The sequence below is a fragment of the Mesoplodon bidens genome (genome assembly GCF_964165515.1).
Source record: "Mesoplodon bidens genome assembly, chromosome: 18".
In the NCBI taxonomy this organism is placed as follows: Eukaryota; Metazoa; Chordata; class Mammalia; order Artiodactyla; family Ziphiidae; genus Mesoplodon; species Mesoplodon bidens.
The window spans coordinates 1016724-1029628 of NC_138175.1; the positions used below are offsets into that span (position 1 = coordinate 1016724).

At 58.8% G+C, this 12905-nt stretch overlaps 2 protein-coding genes across 2 annotated transcripts in view; both read right to left on the reverse strand.

Moving 5' to 3' along the window:
- Positions 1-959: 959 nt before the first annotated feature.
- RPL13 (ribosomal protein L13) lies at positions 960-3236 on the reverse strand. Its single transcript, XM_081215554.1, has 6 exons — positions 3133-3236; positions 2836-2956; positions 2569-2710; positions 2194-2367; positions 1668-1724; positions 960-1143 (listed from the first exon to the last, which is right to left on the reverse strand). The coding sequence occupies exons 2-6, from the start codon at positions 2937-2939 to the stop codon at positions 985-987; spliced, it is 636 nt and encodes a 211-aa protein (XP_081071680.1). The 5' UTR covers positions 2940-2956; positions 3133-3236; the 3' UTR covers positions 960-984.
- Positions 3237-8674: 5438 nt separating this feature from the next.
- The window catches only part of SPG7 (SPG7 matrix AAA peptidase subunit, paraplegin), a 29435-nt gene continuing 25204 nt past the window's right edge, over positions 8675-12905 (reverse strand). Inside the window, 5 exon segments of the mRNA XM_081216653.1 lie at positions 8675-8854; positions 8857-9007; positions 10488-10565; positions 11066-11232; positions 11756-11912. Coding sequence (XP_081072779.1) covers positions 8808-8854; positions 8857-9007; positions 10488-10565; positions 11066-11232; positions 11756-11912 — 600 coding nt within the window. The 3' untranslated portion in view covers positions 8675-8807.

Below are 12905 nucleotides of genomic sequence, written 5' to 3' on the forward strand. Positions count from 1 at the left end.
AATGACTATAGTTTCCCTGTGAACTACAACAATTTGAATCAACTGGGGATTAGAATTTCAATTTTTAAAAAAATACCACAATTATCTACATTTTAACAAAGCTACAGGATACAGAATCAAATTAAAATTCATTCTGGAGGGGGTGACACTCCCATGGGTAAAAATGCAGAGATGTATACCTTCCCTCCAAAATAAAAAATACCATGTAACTTGAATATTAAATGAAAATTATTTGTAACTACCCAGCCCAACACTTGTCTCCTCCAAATGCCCCAGCACCCCCTGGTGGCCACTGGGGGTGACACCAGCACACGTACTCTGGTTATCTGCCCAGGCTATGCACCTACAACCCCAACAGTTCTGCCCAGGTGGACACTGGCACAGTGGACCGCGGCCCTGCACACGCACCCAGAGGCCTCTCTGCCCCCCAGCCTGTGAGCACCTCAGCCGGGGCTCCGGCAGACGGGCAGCTACCCTGCCCTCAGGTAGCCTCTTAACTCCTTGCCAGGTCTCTTGAGTACAGAGCAAATGAGCCAGTGTCTCCAGGCTGTCCAGAGGCAGCCCCCCATGTGCCCTCTCTCACAGATGGCTCATCAGGCTCCAACCCCCAGGCCTCCACACCAGCTGACCTATGGGTCATGACTTCCAAATACACAAAGTGAGCATGGATGTCAAATCAGCACCTTATAAACTGTTTGAGAGATAAGAATGAGAGATAAGAAAAGTGGTTTAATAGTCCTCCAAATTGCCTGAGGTAGTTGGTACCGAATGCACAGCACCTGCAGGGCTGGAGGGTTCCAACAAGGAAACTAAGCACAAGCCTCCCAGGCCCCAAACCTGCTTCCCTCAGAGCAGGCCTGCTGTGACGAGGGACAAGGACATGCTCCAGGTTCCCCTCAAGGAGGAGGCTCCCCAGGCCCCGGTTCCTTACACAACGAAGGTCACATGGACACTGCAGGTTTATCACAAGTTGCCAACAGCACTTTATTTTTTCTTTTCAACATCCTGTTCTGCAGCTTCCTTGGCCCTTTTTGCCCGGATGCCAAAGAGCCGGGCGTTGGCACGGGCCATGCGGAGACTGGCGAACGCCTTGAAGTTCTTCTCTTCCTCTGTGATGACTCTGGCTTTCTCCTTCTTGTAGACCTGGAAGGGAGCACAGGCCCAGGAGCAGCTGTCAGCAAACTGAGATGCCTTGGAGGAGCATCTGCCCACCCAAGAAAGGCTACATGGAGGCCACCAAAAGATTATAGCAATCCCCTGTGGATTTAAAACAACCCCAAGTCATGTGAAGGGTGGGCGGGGCACTGTGCTTGGACACGACCTGCAGAAGGGGAGGCTCAGGCCCACGCCCCACTGGGAGCCTCAAGGGCCTGGTCAATTGCCACTCAGGTTACAGGATCACCAAACACGCCCAGAGTTGCCTACAGCTTAGCCTTTCCAAACAGTGAGGAGAGAAAAAGGACCCAACAGGGGGAGTGGTGACGAGTAAGGGTCCACAAAGCTTCCCTCAAGAATTCCATCTGTTAAGATGCAGGAGGCTCTCCCCAAGGTGGAAGCAAGGTCCTTTCCACAAACTGTAAATCTCAGCACGGGCCCAGCCGCCAGGCTGACCCCCTCCACGCCCCCACCCGGTCAGTCAGCTGCCCCCTCCAAACACGCCCACTTACGTTCCGGATGGGCATGACTGGTCCAGTCAGCTGGGTGGCCAGTTTGAGCTCTTCAGCCTGTGTGCAGTGAGAAGGGAGTTGGGTGGGTTCAGCTCATCTCCCCAAGCCTGTAACCCCTGGCTGGGTGCCCCCGTCTGCCGATGGCAGGCACAGGCAGATGAAAAAGAGCCACCCACGTGTGAAGCAGAGACACAGGTAGGACAACTCGCAGAAGCCCATACGGATGGACTGTTAATTTCACACAAAGGTCAGTTAACAGGAAAAACACTTTCCCAATTTTAGAACAGCTGGCTCCAAGTCCCACCGCTCTAGCCCACAGTGAATCTCGGCAGTCCTAGCGATTAGTTTGTGGATTCTCAGCAGCTTTCTTCTAGTTGTCTACCACCTCTCTACTACCCTGCATAAAGACCCAGTTTGGGGGGATAAAAAGCTACAGACAAATTCGTGTTCTTCTCAGCCCAGCTAAACCCACAGTGAGACCTCCACGCCCTCACCCGGCTGGGCACAGAGGAACCCTGGTACTCACAGAGCTGTCTCCCTTCTTGGGGGCCGAGGGCTTCCTGGGGAAGAGAATGAGCTTGGAGCGGTACTCCTTGAGCCGCTGCACGTTGGCCTGCAGGGACTCCGTGCACTTGTTCCGCCGCCTCGGGTCCACCGAGATCCCAATGGTCCGGGCCACTTTTTTGTGGATGCCGGCCACCTGCCCCGAGACAGACACAGATAAAGCCCCGAAGGCTCCCCGGTCCCCACCCCCTGCCGGGAAAGCCCCAGCCGTCAGATGGAAAAGGGTTCAAGCACACTTTCATCACAGCGGTGCAGCGATTCCGGAGAATGTCATCACTTGGCTGTGGGCCACGAGGGACAACCCGTGGGACTCAGGACGCGGGCTGGCGACACTCACCCTCAGCTCCTCCAGGCTGAAGCCCCTGCCGGCGCGCACCTTGGTGTGGTACCTGACCGTGGGGCATCTCACCACCGGCCGGAGCGGGCCGGACGCGGGGCGCGGGGCGATGCGGCGCGCCTTGGCCTGCCGGGCCTTGCGTCTGCGCAGACAGAAGCCGAGCGGCGGTCACCGGCCGCCCCTCCCGCAGCGGGCCGGGCGCGCGAGTCCCGGCCGCCCTCCGCGCGCGGGGAGAGAAGGGGGCGCGCTCGCCCCGGGGCGGCTCACCTGCGGATCTTGCGCGCCGGCTGGTTGAACCACGTGGCCACGCGCCGCTGCCAGTCCTTGTGGAAGTGGGGCTTCAGGATCATGCCATTCCGGCTGGGCGCCATGGCTGAGGCCGACTGGCCTAGGGAGCAGGGAGGACGCGGAGCGAATTAGGGCCCGGGCGCAGTGGCCCGCCGGCGCGCGCACAGAGCCCGGGCCACGGCCCGACGCCGACGGCGTCGGGCGGACCCCGGGGACGGTAGATGGGGCCGGATGGTGTCGGATAGCAGCGATGGCGCCGCGCTCCGGTGTACTCACCTCCTCCGCCGGTTCACGGACGCGGAAAGGAAAGGGCACCGCAGAGCACCCTGGGATGGTACTGGACCCGGCCAATCAGAAGCGACGGAGCGTTCTGACCAATCAGAGCCAGGGACGCCGAGTGACGTACAGCCCCCCCTCGGCGGCCCTTGCTGCGCGAACAGACATGGCGCCGCATTTCCCATGCTACGCTAGTCCCGCGCCGCCGCGCCCCCCGCGACGCCCGCGCCCCCCGCAACGCCCGCGCCCCCGGCCCGCGGACAGTCTGGGTCCCGCGAAGCCCGGGCTGGCCGGCCTGCTCGTGCACCACGGTAGGCTTCGCCCTCCGCGTCCTGGTCTGCGGCCCCGGCCACCACGTGGAGCCTGCTTGCCCTCCCTGTGGGCGGAGCACACACTAGGAGCGGGCCTTCCAGAGCGCCCTGCGCGTGTCGCACGGCGGTCGGGCCGCTGGTGGGGAGTTCCCGGCAGCGAGTGTGGAACTAAGAACCGCGTGGCGGATCGCGGCTGTCCCGCACTCCGCTGTGCACACTGCCACCCACGCAGCTGAGCGTCGTAAAAACACCAAGTAGCCAGGCCACCTGGGCTCTGGCGCCTCCAGCTCCTGGGACAGCCTGGGACGACGCCAACACATCCTGCCATCTGTAAGCCTTGACACCCAGCAACCCCTTTTCTTTCCCAGCCTCACCCCAGTCACCAAGCTTCCTCCCCTGAAACCTGATCAACGTTTTATGAATCTCATGACACAAAATAAGAAATTTGGAGGCCTGTGTCCTACACTGAGTAAACAGGTAGCTGATACTGATGCTGATAGCTTTCTGCCCTGTTGAGACACCCTCGGGTATTAGAAAAATCAGGTTGGGACTCATTGAGGAATTACAGGGTTATGGTTGGGGAGACCAGAACATGTGGAAGGGCAGAGGAGGTCTTTTAACACCTAAGTGCCAAGGCCGTGTGGAAGGCTGGAGCCCTGCCATCTCATAGGTACCCGCTCAGCTCTGAAGCAAGGGCGGTGTCAGTCCTACTTGGCCGACAGTTGTTAGCAAATGCAAGAAAGCACTTTTCGGTAAACTCGGAAGTGGTGTTTATCTGTGAAGTTAGGGTCATAAACTTTTATTTTTGAATACTTTTAGATATACAGCAAAGTTGCAAAAGTAGTACAGAGAGTTCTATTACATTCTCTACCCAGGTCCTCTTAATATTAATATCCTACGTAGCAATGGTAAGGTTGACAAAGCTAAGAAATTAGCATTGGGACTTCCCTGGTGGCTCAGTGGCTAAGAATCCGCCTGCCAATGCAGGGGACACGGGTTTGAGCCCTGGTCCGGGAGGATCCCACATGCCACGGAGCAACTAAGCCCGTGCGCCGCAACTACTGAAGCCCATGCACCTAGAGCCCGTGCTCCACAACAAGAGGAGCCACCACAATGAGAAGCCCCCGCACTGCAATGAAGAGCAGCCCCTGCTCGCCACAACTAGAGAAAAACCCATGCACAGCAACGAAGACCCAATGCAGCCAAAAATAAAAATTAAAAAAAAAAATCTCTGCATCCTTTCACAGACACAGATGGCTAAACCGGAAGGTCAGTGACCCACAGTTAAGTGGCTGTGGAGTTAGCTAGTATAAAATCTTTGTACTAGTTTTGAGACTTTGGGCAAGTTATTGGTGTGAAATGGGAGAAGCTGCTGTTAGGCCACAGAACACAGCGCAGTGCCCAGTGCATGTAAGTCAAGGTCACACAGCTCTGCTTCCAGGTGACAGGCAAGGGAAGGCAGTGCAGGTGAGAAGGGCGTGGGGGGAGAGCAAGGGGTCATTATCTGCCTCTCAAATCACTTTGTCCACTGGAACTGAACCCACACTCACTCCACCTGGCAGCCTAACTGCAGCAGAGAGGCCCTGGAGATGTCTGTTGAATAAACGGTTGCCTTGGCCTGGGACGTATTTCTTCGGACACAAACGTTAGCCCACACCTCCCATGTCTATCTCAGACGCCTTTCAGTTATCCCGCCATGGACCAGGATACCTTGCTATTTTCTAATCTCAGACACATTCCTGTCCCCATCCCCCCTTTCAGACCCACAGACTCATGCAGCTCTGTCTGCTCATAGGGTGCTGCCTGGGGTACCGGGGAGGGTTTGAAGTCTGGAGTTAGTGGTAAGAAATTGAAGCTGCAGTTCGAGGACCTCGGTCTGCTGCACACAACCCGGCCACCCGGCCACACAGTTTTTAGACGCCTGAATAGTCCATACTTACATCCTTGGAGAATATGCAGAATAGCAAGGCCAAAAGTTCCCATGTGACATTCTGCTGAGAGCTCAGTTTCCCAGCTGGGAAGATTAAAGAAGTGAACTGTTACGTAGGCATCCTTCTTGACACACAGACTTGTTGGCTCAGGGTTTTAAAAGTCTTCAGCTAGGGACTTCTGTGGTGGTGCAGTGGTTAAGAAGCCGCCTGCCAATGCAGGGGACACGGGTTCGATCCCTGGTCTGGGAAGATCCCGTGTGCCACAACTACTGAGCCTGTGCTCTACAGCCCACAAGCCACAACTACTGAGCCCACATGCCTAGAGCCCATGCTCTGCAACAAGAGAAGCCACTGCAATGAAAAGCCTGCGCACCGCAATGAAGAGTAGCCCCAGCTCGCCGCAACTAGAGAAAGCCCGTGCGCAGCAACAAAGACCCAACGACGAAGACCCAACGGAGCCCAAAATAAATTAAAAATAAAAAGGTCTTCAGCTAGAGGGACAGCCCCTGCCTCACTGCCACAGAACTCGACGGCACAAGTCTGCCAAGGGGCTTTTGTCCCGGGCTGGGGCCTGCAAGGGCCCCTGAAAGGACTGGCTAATGGCACTGGACTCAGCACTCACTGGGGTCAGGGTTCCTGGAGGAGCGCCCTGGAGGGGTGGGGTATGCACAGCCTCCCAGGATTGCCTTGTAATCATGCCCCACACCTACACCTGACTGGCCCCCTCCAAAGACAGTCAACACTAGCTCCTGGAGCCCTTTGACACACAGTCTTTATTTATGTATTTATTTGACAGCACCAGGTCTTAGCTGTGGCACACGAATTCTTAGTTGCAGCACGTGGGCTCTAGTTCCCTGACCGGGGATCGAACCCAGGCCCCCTGCATTGGGAGCACGGAGTCTTAGCCATTGGACCACCAGGGAAGTCCCTGACACACAGTCTTGTTTTTAAAAATTAATCTCAGGGAATTCCCTGGCAGTCCAGTGGTTAGGACTGTGTGCTTTCACTGCCAAAGGCCCAGGTTCAATCTCTGGTGGGGGAACTAAGATCCCACAAGCCGCTGGGCACAGCCAAAAAAAATTACTTAATAAAAAAAAATTAATCTCACAGCGGCAACGTGTTTTTATTGTGTTCTGACACACACACGTCATGTTCCTAGAGCACTTTGCAAAAATTAGCACGCTAACAGTGTCATAAATATGGGCTGCTGGTTGAATTAGGAAAAGCAGGAGCCGACCAACTCAGCAGGGGACAGGATCATTTTACGGTGTTTCATCACAGAACTCAACCACCCGGCCTCTCAACTTACCAAAGTCGCAGCCAGCACATAAACCTGATAGAGGCTGAGAGAGTCCTGTAATATGAGGGACACCTAATGTAAGTGAGCACCTGGAAGTACGTTATTATAATCACAAATATCTGAAAGTTGCTAAGAGTGGATCTTTTTAAATTAATTAATTAATCTATCTATCTTTGGCTGTGTTGGGTCCTCGCTGCTGCGCACGGGCCCTCTCCAACTGAGGCAAGCAGTGGCCCCTCCTCGCCACGGTATGAGGCCCTTTCATCGCAGTGGCCTCTCCTGCTGCGGAGCACAGGCTGCAGGCGCACAGGCCTCAGTAGTTGCAGCACTTGGGCTCAGCAGTTGTGGCTCATGGGCTCCGGAGCGCTGGCCCAGCAGTTGTGGCACATGGGCCCGGCTGCTCCGCGGCATGTGGGATCTTCCCGGACCAGGGACCGAATCCGTGTCCCCTGCTTTGGCAGGTGGACCCTCAACCACTGCACCACTAGGGAAATCCCAAGAGAGTGGATCTTAAAAGTTCTCATCACACACAAAAAAAGCTTCCGTAACTATGTGTGGTGACCAGTGTTAACTAACCGTGGTGATCATGGAACAAAACAAACAGGAATCATTGTGTTGTGCACCTGAAACTAACATGATATACCTCGACAAAAAAATTTAAAAAACAAACTTTTAAAAAGCGTTAACAAAAAACCCATGCTTATGTGAGCATAGACGAGAGTGGAAAACAACTTGTATTATGATGTAAGAGCTCTAAGTTAATTCATCTAATAGTCTTTGCTGTTCTTCTGGGGCTCTGATTGTACTACATGTACATTTACCGTCAGGCCACGATGTACCCGCTCTGCTGGGCAGGGGCAGGTTGCCCAGCGCGGTCTGGCTGCTCCAGGGGACCCCGAGCTGCTGTTGGGAGTATCCCCTTCACCTCCAGGAGCCCTGTAAGGGAGGCGTGAGAGGCAGCAGAGGTGCACAGGCCCTGTGCCCAGTGTGCTCCCCGGGTGCCGTGTCTGAGGACCGGGAGGTCACGTCACCTAGAACAACTCCCTTCTGTCCATCAGAACACCGTCCCCGCAGCCCTCCCTGCTGGGCGGCCGTGAGCCCACTCGCTGGCCAGCCCTGGGAAGCCAGGCTGCACCTTCCTCCACTATAGCAAGGCAGCCCGCTTCACGCCACTTACATCCTACTCCTGGCTAAGCGTCACCAGACGTGGGCCATTTTAATGGTAAACTACGAGGGGCTGAGCACGGCACATCCGTGTGAGATTACAGAGGCGGCTGCCCCATGGCGAAGACGCCAGCCTCACCCTCTGAACCCTCGGCCGATCTTTGGGAAGGAACCTGGGGAACTGGGGCAGATGGTGAAGCATCTCTTGGGCTGCCCCGCCCCCATGAGCTTCCTCGGGGCGCTGATGCACGGGGGAGGTGGAAGCGACGAGGAGCAGGGGGGAGCCCCCAAGTGGGTCACACTGCCAGGGACTCGGGGGCTGACTGCAACCCGTCCGTCTGTCCCACACCCTCCCTCCCAGAGTCCTACAACAGGGAGGGGTCCCAAATGGTCACCTCGCAGCTGACATCACACCCTGTGAATACAGTATCCAGGACGGCCCTTGGGGCAGAGCTGACCACGCAAGAAACACAGGCCTCCATCCACAGCATTTATTAGTGAAGTGTCACAGTTCCCGGGTGTCCCCCCAGAGCCCCTTGTGTGCACCCGTCCACGCGGCAGCAGGTGACGGTGCTTTACTCCTCCAGGCCCAGTGCCTGTCCCTGTGACCCACTGATGAGCGAGCCCAGAACAGGGGCCCGCAGAGGACGGGCAATGAGGGGCTTGGAAGCCCTGTCACGGCGGAGCCCTGAGCATCCTGACCAAGTCACAGGAGCCGGGAGGAGCCCGGCCCAGGCCCCGCACCACGAGGCCATTCAGGGCCCCCACAAGATGGGGCCGCTCCGTGCACACCGGTGACCCTCCCACAGGCGAGAACGACCCACAAACACGAATGAAACTGTACGTCTCTGCAGAGACATTTACTTGTCCCAGGCAGGGAAGTCAATAAATAGATCTCAGGGGCCTTGAGCTGAGACCTGCGAGGGCTGAGAGGAGGGACCGTCTCAGGCGGCCAGCAAGGTGGTCCAGCTACCGCGGCCAGGATGGCTCCTCCCCCTGCAGGGGCTGCTGCCGGCCGCCTCCGCCTCCCCCGCCTCCTGCTTCTCCCTCTGGGCGTCGCTCCACCTCTGCGGCGCAATCCTCTTCTTGGGCCCGTGGGGGGGCGGGCCGATGAGGGCCTCGATGTCCTCATAGTTGATCACTTCCTTTTCCAGCAGGGCGTTCGCCAGCTGGAAGAACAAGAGGGCAGTGTGAGCGGCTGACGAGCGCCCGGACAAGAGCCCTTTGAGAGCAGAGCGCAGTGGAGGGCGGGCCCAGCCCCCAGACCCCCCCACCCCGGCCCAGGCGGGCGGCCGAGCGCAGAATCGCTCCCTGACTCCACCCTAAAGACAAAGCCAGCTGCCAGCCTCATTAAGTTTTCTACTTCCCTTCCCAACGTGTTTATTTTGGGCAACTTCAATTTCTTTCACAAACACGTGTGAGCGTCAGCATGCGGGCAGTGGAGCTGGCGTGCAGGACCGCCTCGATGGGACCAGGGGAGGGACCCATGAAGAGCTGCCACGGCCGCTGCTGAGGGGTTCCCATCACTGCCACGGCCGCTGCTCCGACAGGTGGCCCTGGGACAGCATGGGCTTGAACTGCACAAGTCCGCTCCTACGCGGATTTCTTCAGTGAACGTGACTGCAGGACTATGAGACCCACAACCCGCAGATGCAGAATCGCGGGCAGGGAGGGCCGGCTGTGAAGGCGGCGCTCAGGGGCCAGCTGTATGGTGCTCAGCCCAGGCACGCCTGGACGGCGCGAGCAGGTCCCAGCGCACACGGGAGCCCCGCACAGCAGCGGGCCGGTCCCGGCGGATTCCGCACGGCTCCTGGCTCCCGGCGGGCAGGCGCTGCTGCTCTCGGGACGCCACGACACGATGCCCACAACGTCACGCTGAAGGAAGGACAGCCCGTCCACAGAGAGCTGCCCCACCTCCGGGTCCACGGAAGCTTCACCTCTGCGGTCGCCTCCAAACCCAACAGCCCAGGCTCGTGATGAGGACACCAGACAAAGCCGACCTGGGGGACGTTCCACACACACCAGACCAGCCCTCCTGCACTGCCATCAGCAACAGGAGGGGCGCCGTCCCAGCCAGGAGAGCCTGACGGACATGAGGACCGACCGGAAGACGGGGTAAGCGCTGGGCGAGGCGGCTGAAGCGTGGACTGCGGTTAACGCCGCCGTGTCCGTGTCGGCTGGTCACTGTGTTGTGGAAAACGTGCCCCGCTGATGGGAGATGTTACCACGAGGGGACCAGCCGGGGGCAGAGGGCTCTGTGCTGCACCTGGCGCTTCCACGGGCACCGAAAGCTATGCTCAGCTTTACAGTTTGGTTTAAAAGTTCCAGGAGAAGTTAAGAGCTGGAAAAGGACTAAACAACACTGACCAGACCCCACTACTGGCTGAAACTGGGTAACGGGCCCAGGAGGGTTGGCGATGTCCCTCCGTCTCCTCTGAAGGAGCTGGCCTGAGAGGTTCAATGGTACAGAGCTGAACGAGGCACGAAAGGTGCTACGCTCAGTTGAGCTGGGTGGGCCTCGCCGGTTATGTCATTTTCTGGAGTCCTGTGCACGGGAGGGGTGAGCGGCTGCGTCAGCAGGGCAGTGACGGCAGGCCCAGCCCCTGGTGGGACAGGCAGGCGCAGGGCCCGGGGGTGGCGGGGGCTCACCGCCTGCAGCTTGTCCAGGTTGTCCCGAAGCACCTTCTCGGTGTGCCTGTAGGCCGCGGCCACCAGCAGCCTCGCTTCCTGCAAAGGGCAGAGAAGAGTCTGTGATGGGTCAGGGCGGCTGGCCACCGCGTCCCCTGCGGCCCGGCCCTGGCGCTAAGGTACACAGAAGAAACACGGGTTCAGGAACACGGCCTTTTGTGTCTTACAACGAACAGGAGAGCAAGGCTGTCAAGGGCCTCCTGCCCCCACCCCAGCCCCGGGAATGCCCTGTTCAAGGGGCCTGCCCAGCAGACAGCCCGCCAGCTCCTGGAGCCCCGGACCCGCATCTGTCGTCCACGCCCACGGCTGCCTACGTGCCAGCGACACTGCGGCCGTCTCCCGTGTGTGGCGGCAGGGCTCACGGGTACTGTGGCTCCGTCACTGGAGACATGCACTTATTTGACGTCCCTCACAGTCCTGTGTCGTCCACGGTCCCACCGGGCGCCGGCAGGCCCTCGCCCAACTCCTCTGGGCACACAGCCAGCACACACGAGGCCCGTCTCCCACCCGCACGCAGCTCGGGACCAGGGAGGACTCACATGGTCCATCATCTGCTGGAGGCCCTGGCTGAAGGGACGCCGTCCGATGCCTGGGATGCCATCCTGGGCCTCGGGGAAGGAGATAGGCCCGATGCTGGGCGCCATCCCGAACTGCTTCACCATGGAGTAGGCGATACGCGTGACCTTCCTCAGGTCGTCCTGCGCCCCTGGAGTGAGGGGTCAGAAAAGGGGGTTCTTTCCTGGAGGTGCAGGTCAGGGCACCCGGGGCCCTGCCGACCCGAGAGCAGAGGAGGGTACCCGGGGACAACTGTATCCTGTCACTGGTCCTTAAAACTTAAAAAAATGCTCTTTTGTTTAAAAAACAACTCCTCGGGATGCATCTCTGGATTCAGGGCCCCGGCAGCGACCCGGCACCACCCAGGCCCGCGGGGCAGCTCACAGCACAGGCCCCGAGTCTCCCGGACCTCCTCCAGCTGCTGGCGGCCCAGCGAGACCACAGAGCTCCGCTCCAGTCTGCACGTGGGGAAAAGCTTTTGGAACAGCTAAGTCGTCTGGAAAGTCTTGCTTAGTTCCAAACCTCCTCTGACCACAGCTCATCTTTCAGAAACACGTAATGAAATTCAGAACTGCATCTGCACCTGCTACTCAGACCCCTCCATCGGATTCACCCCCCCGCCCCACGCAGAATGGCTGAAGGGTGTGGAAGCCGTGTGGGCGCCAGCCCCTCACCGGAAGTAACCCTGTTGAAGGAGATGGACTCGGACGCGCGGCCGCCCAGGGCCATGCACATCCGCTCAAACAGCTGCTCCCTGGTGAAGAGGTGCTGGTCTCTTGGGAGAATCTGAGTGAAGCCCAGGGCCGCGTTGGTCCGCGGCGCGATGGACACCTGCACAACAGAGGTGGCCCCAGTTAGTGGGCAGGACGTAGGCCTCAGAGATTGGGGGGTGGAGTAAGACAGTCCTCAATCAGAGGGTTCAAAGCAGGGAGCACACGTGACTGTCCCCATGTTTCTAACAGCACCAGGGAGAAGGGCTCCCACACGGTCGGGGCGCGAGGCCCCTGCACACGAGCACGCGTCCGCGAGGGCAGGAAAGGTGACGAGGACGGGACGACCCGCCGAGGGCCCTGCGCTGCCCGCGCCCCCGCCCACAGCCCGCGCCTGCTGAGCGCACGGGGCAGGGCTCTGGCAGCAGGCGGCCACCCCGAGGCTCCGAGCAGGACGCGTCCCCGCCTCGCCTGGCAGAGTGCCCAGCACGGGCAAGGGGGCTTTCTCGGCACGGCTAGTCTGCCTGACTCTCTGTCGTCGAATGGAAAACCCTAAGAACAGGCAATTTTAAATCAGGGTATTTACTTCACCGTGGGCTTTCCCATGTTAATTTTTCGAGATACTGCATGAAAATATTTATCTTGATCACTGGCTCTTCGCAGCGGGCGGCTCCTGCACACATGGGTCTTCGCCACAGCCCTCTGCCCAGGACACAGCGGGGACCGGCCTGAGCAGCAGGAAACCGGCCGACGGAGCCCGACTAGCAACGCGCTGCTGTAGCCGTCACCCCCGGGAAGCACCACACGCAGGCTGCAGCTGCCGCACAGCCCCGTCTTTGGGGGTCACGGAACAAAGCAGCTCCTCCTCAGCCGGTGGGACCAAGCCCCCGGCTCAGGCCCACGTGGAGGGCACAGTTACAACCCTCCACACGGGGCACCCACGCCCCAAACACGGGCACCGTCCACAGGGGCCACTCAGGGACCCCCGGGCACGAAAGCACACAGCTGAGGAGGTGTTACGATGGTACGCCTGCCAAATACATGTGTGCTCGCCTCACTGCTTTCTAGACTCAGGAGTCACGAAATCAGCACGTCCCGGAGCCGACGGCAACTC

Coding starts and splice junctions, on each gene's coding strand:
- RPL13 (XM_081215554.1), bottom strand. CDS start 2,939: ATGGCGCCCAGCCGGAATGGCATGATCCTGAAGCCCCACTTCCACAAG. Junction 2,711..2,835: donor CCGGCGCGCAAGATCCGCAG/GTGAGCCGCCCC, acceptor CTGTCTGCGCAG/ACGCAAGGCCCGGCAGGCCA. Junction 2,368..2,568: donor TCAGCCTGGAGGAGCTGAGG/GTGAGTGTCGCC, acceptor GTCTCGGGGCAG/GTGGCCGGCATCCACAAAAA.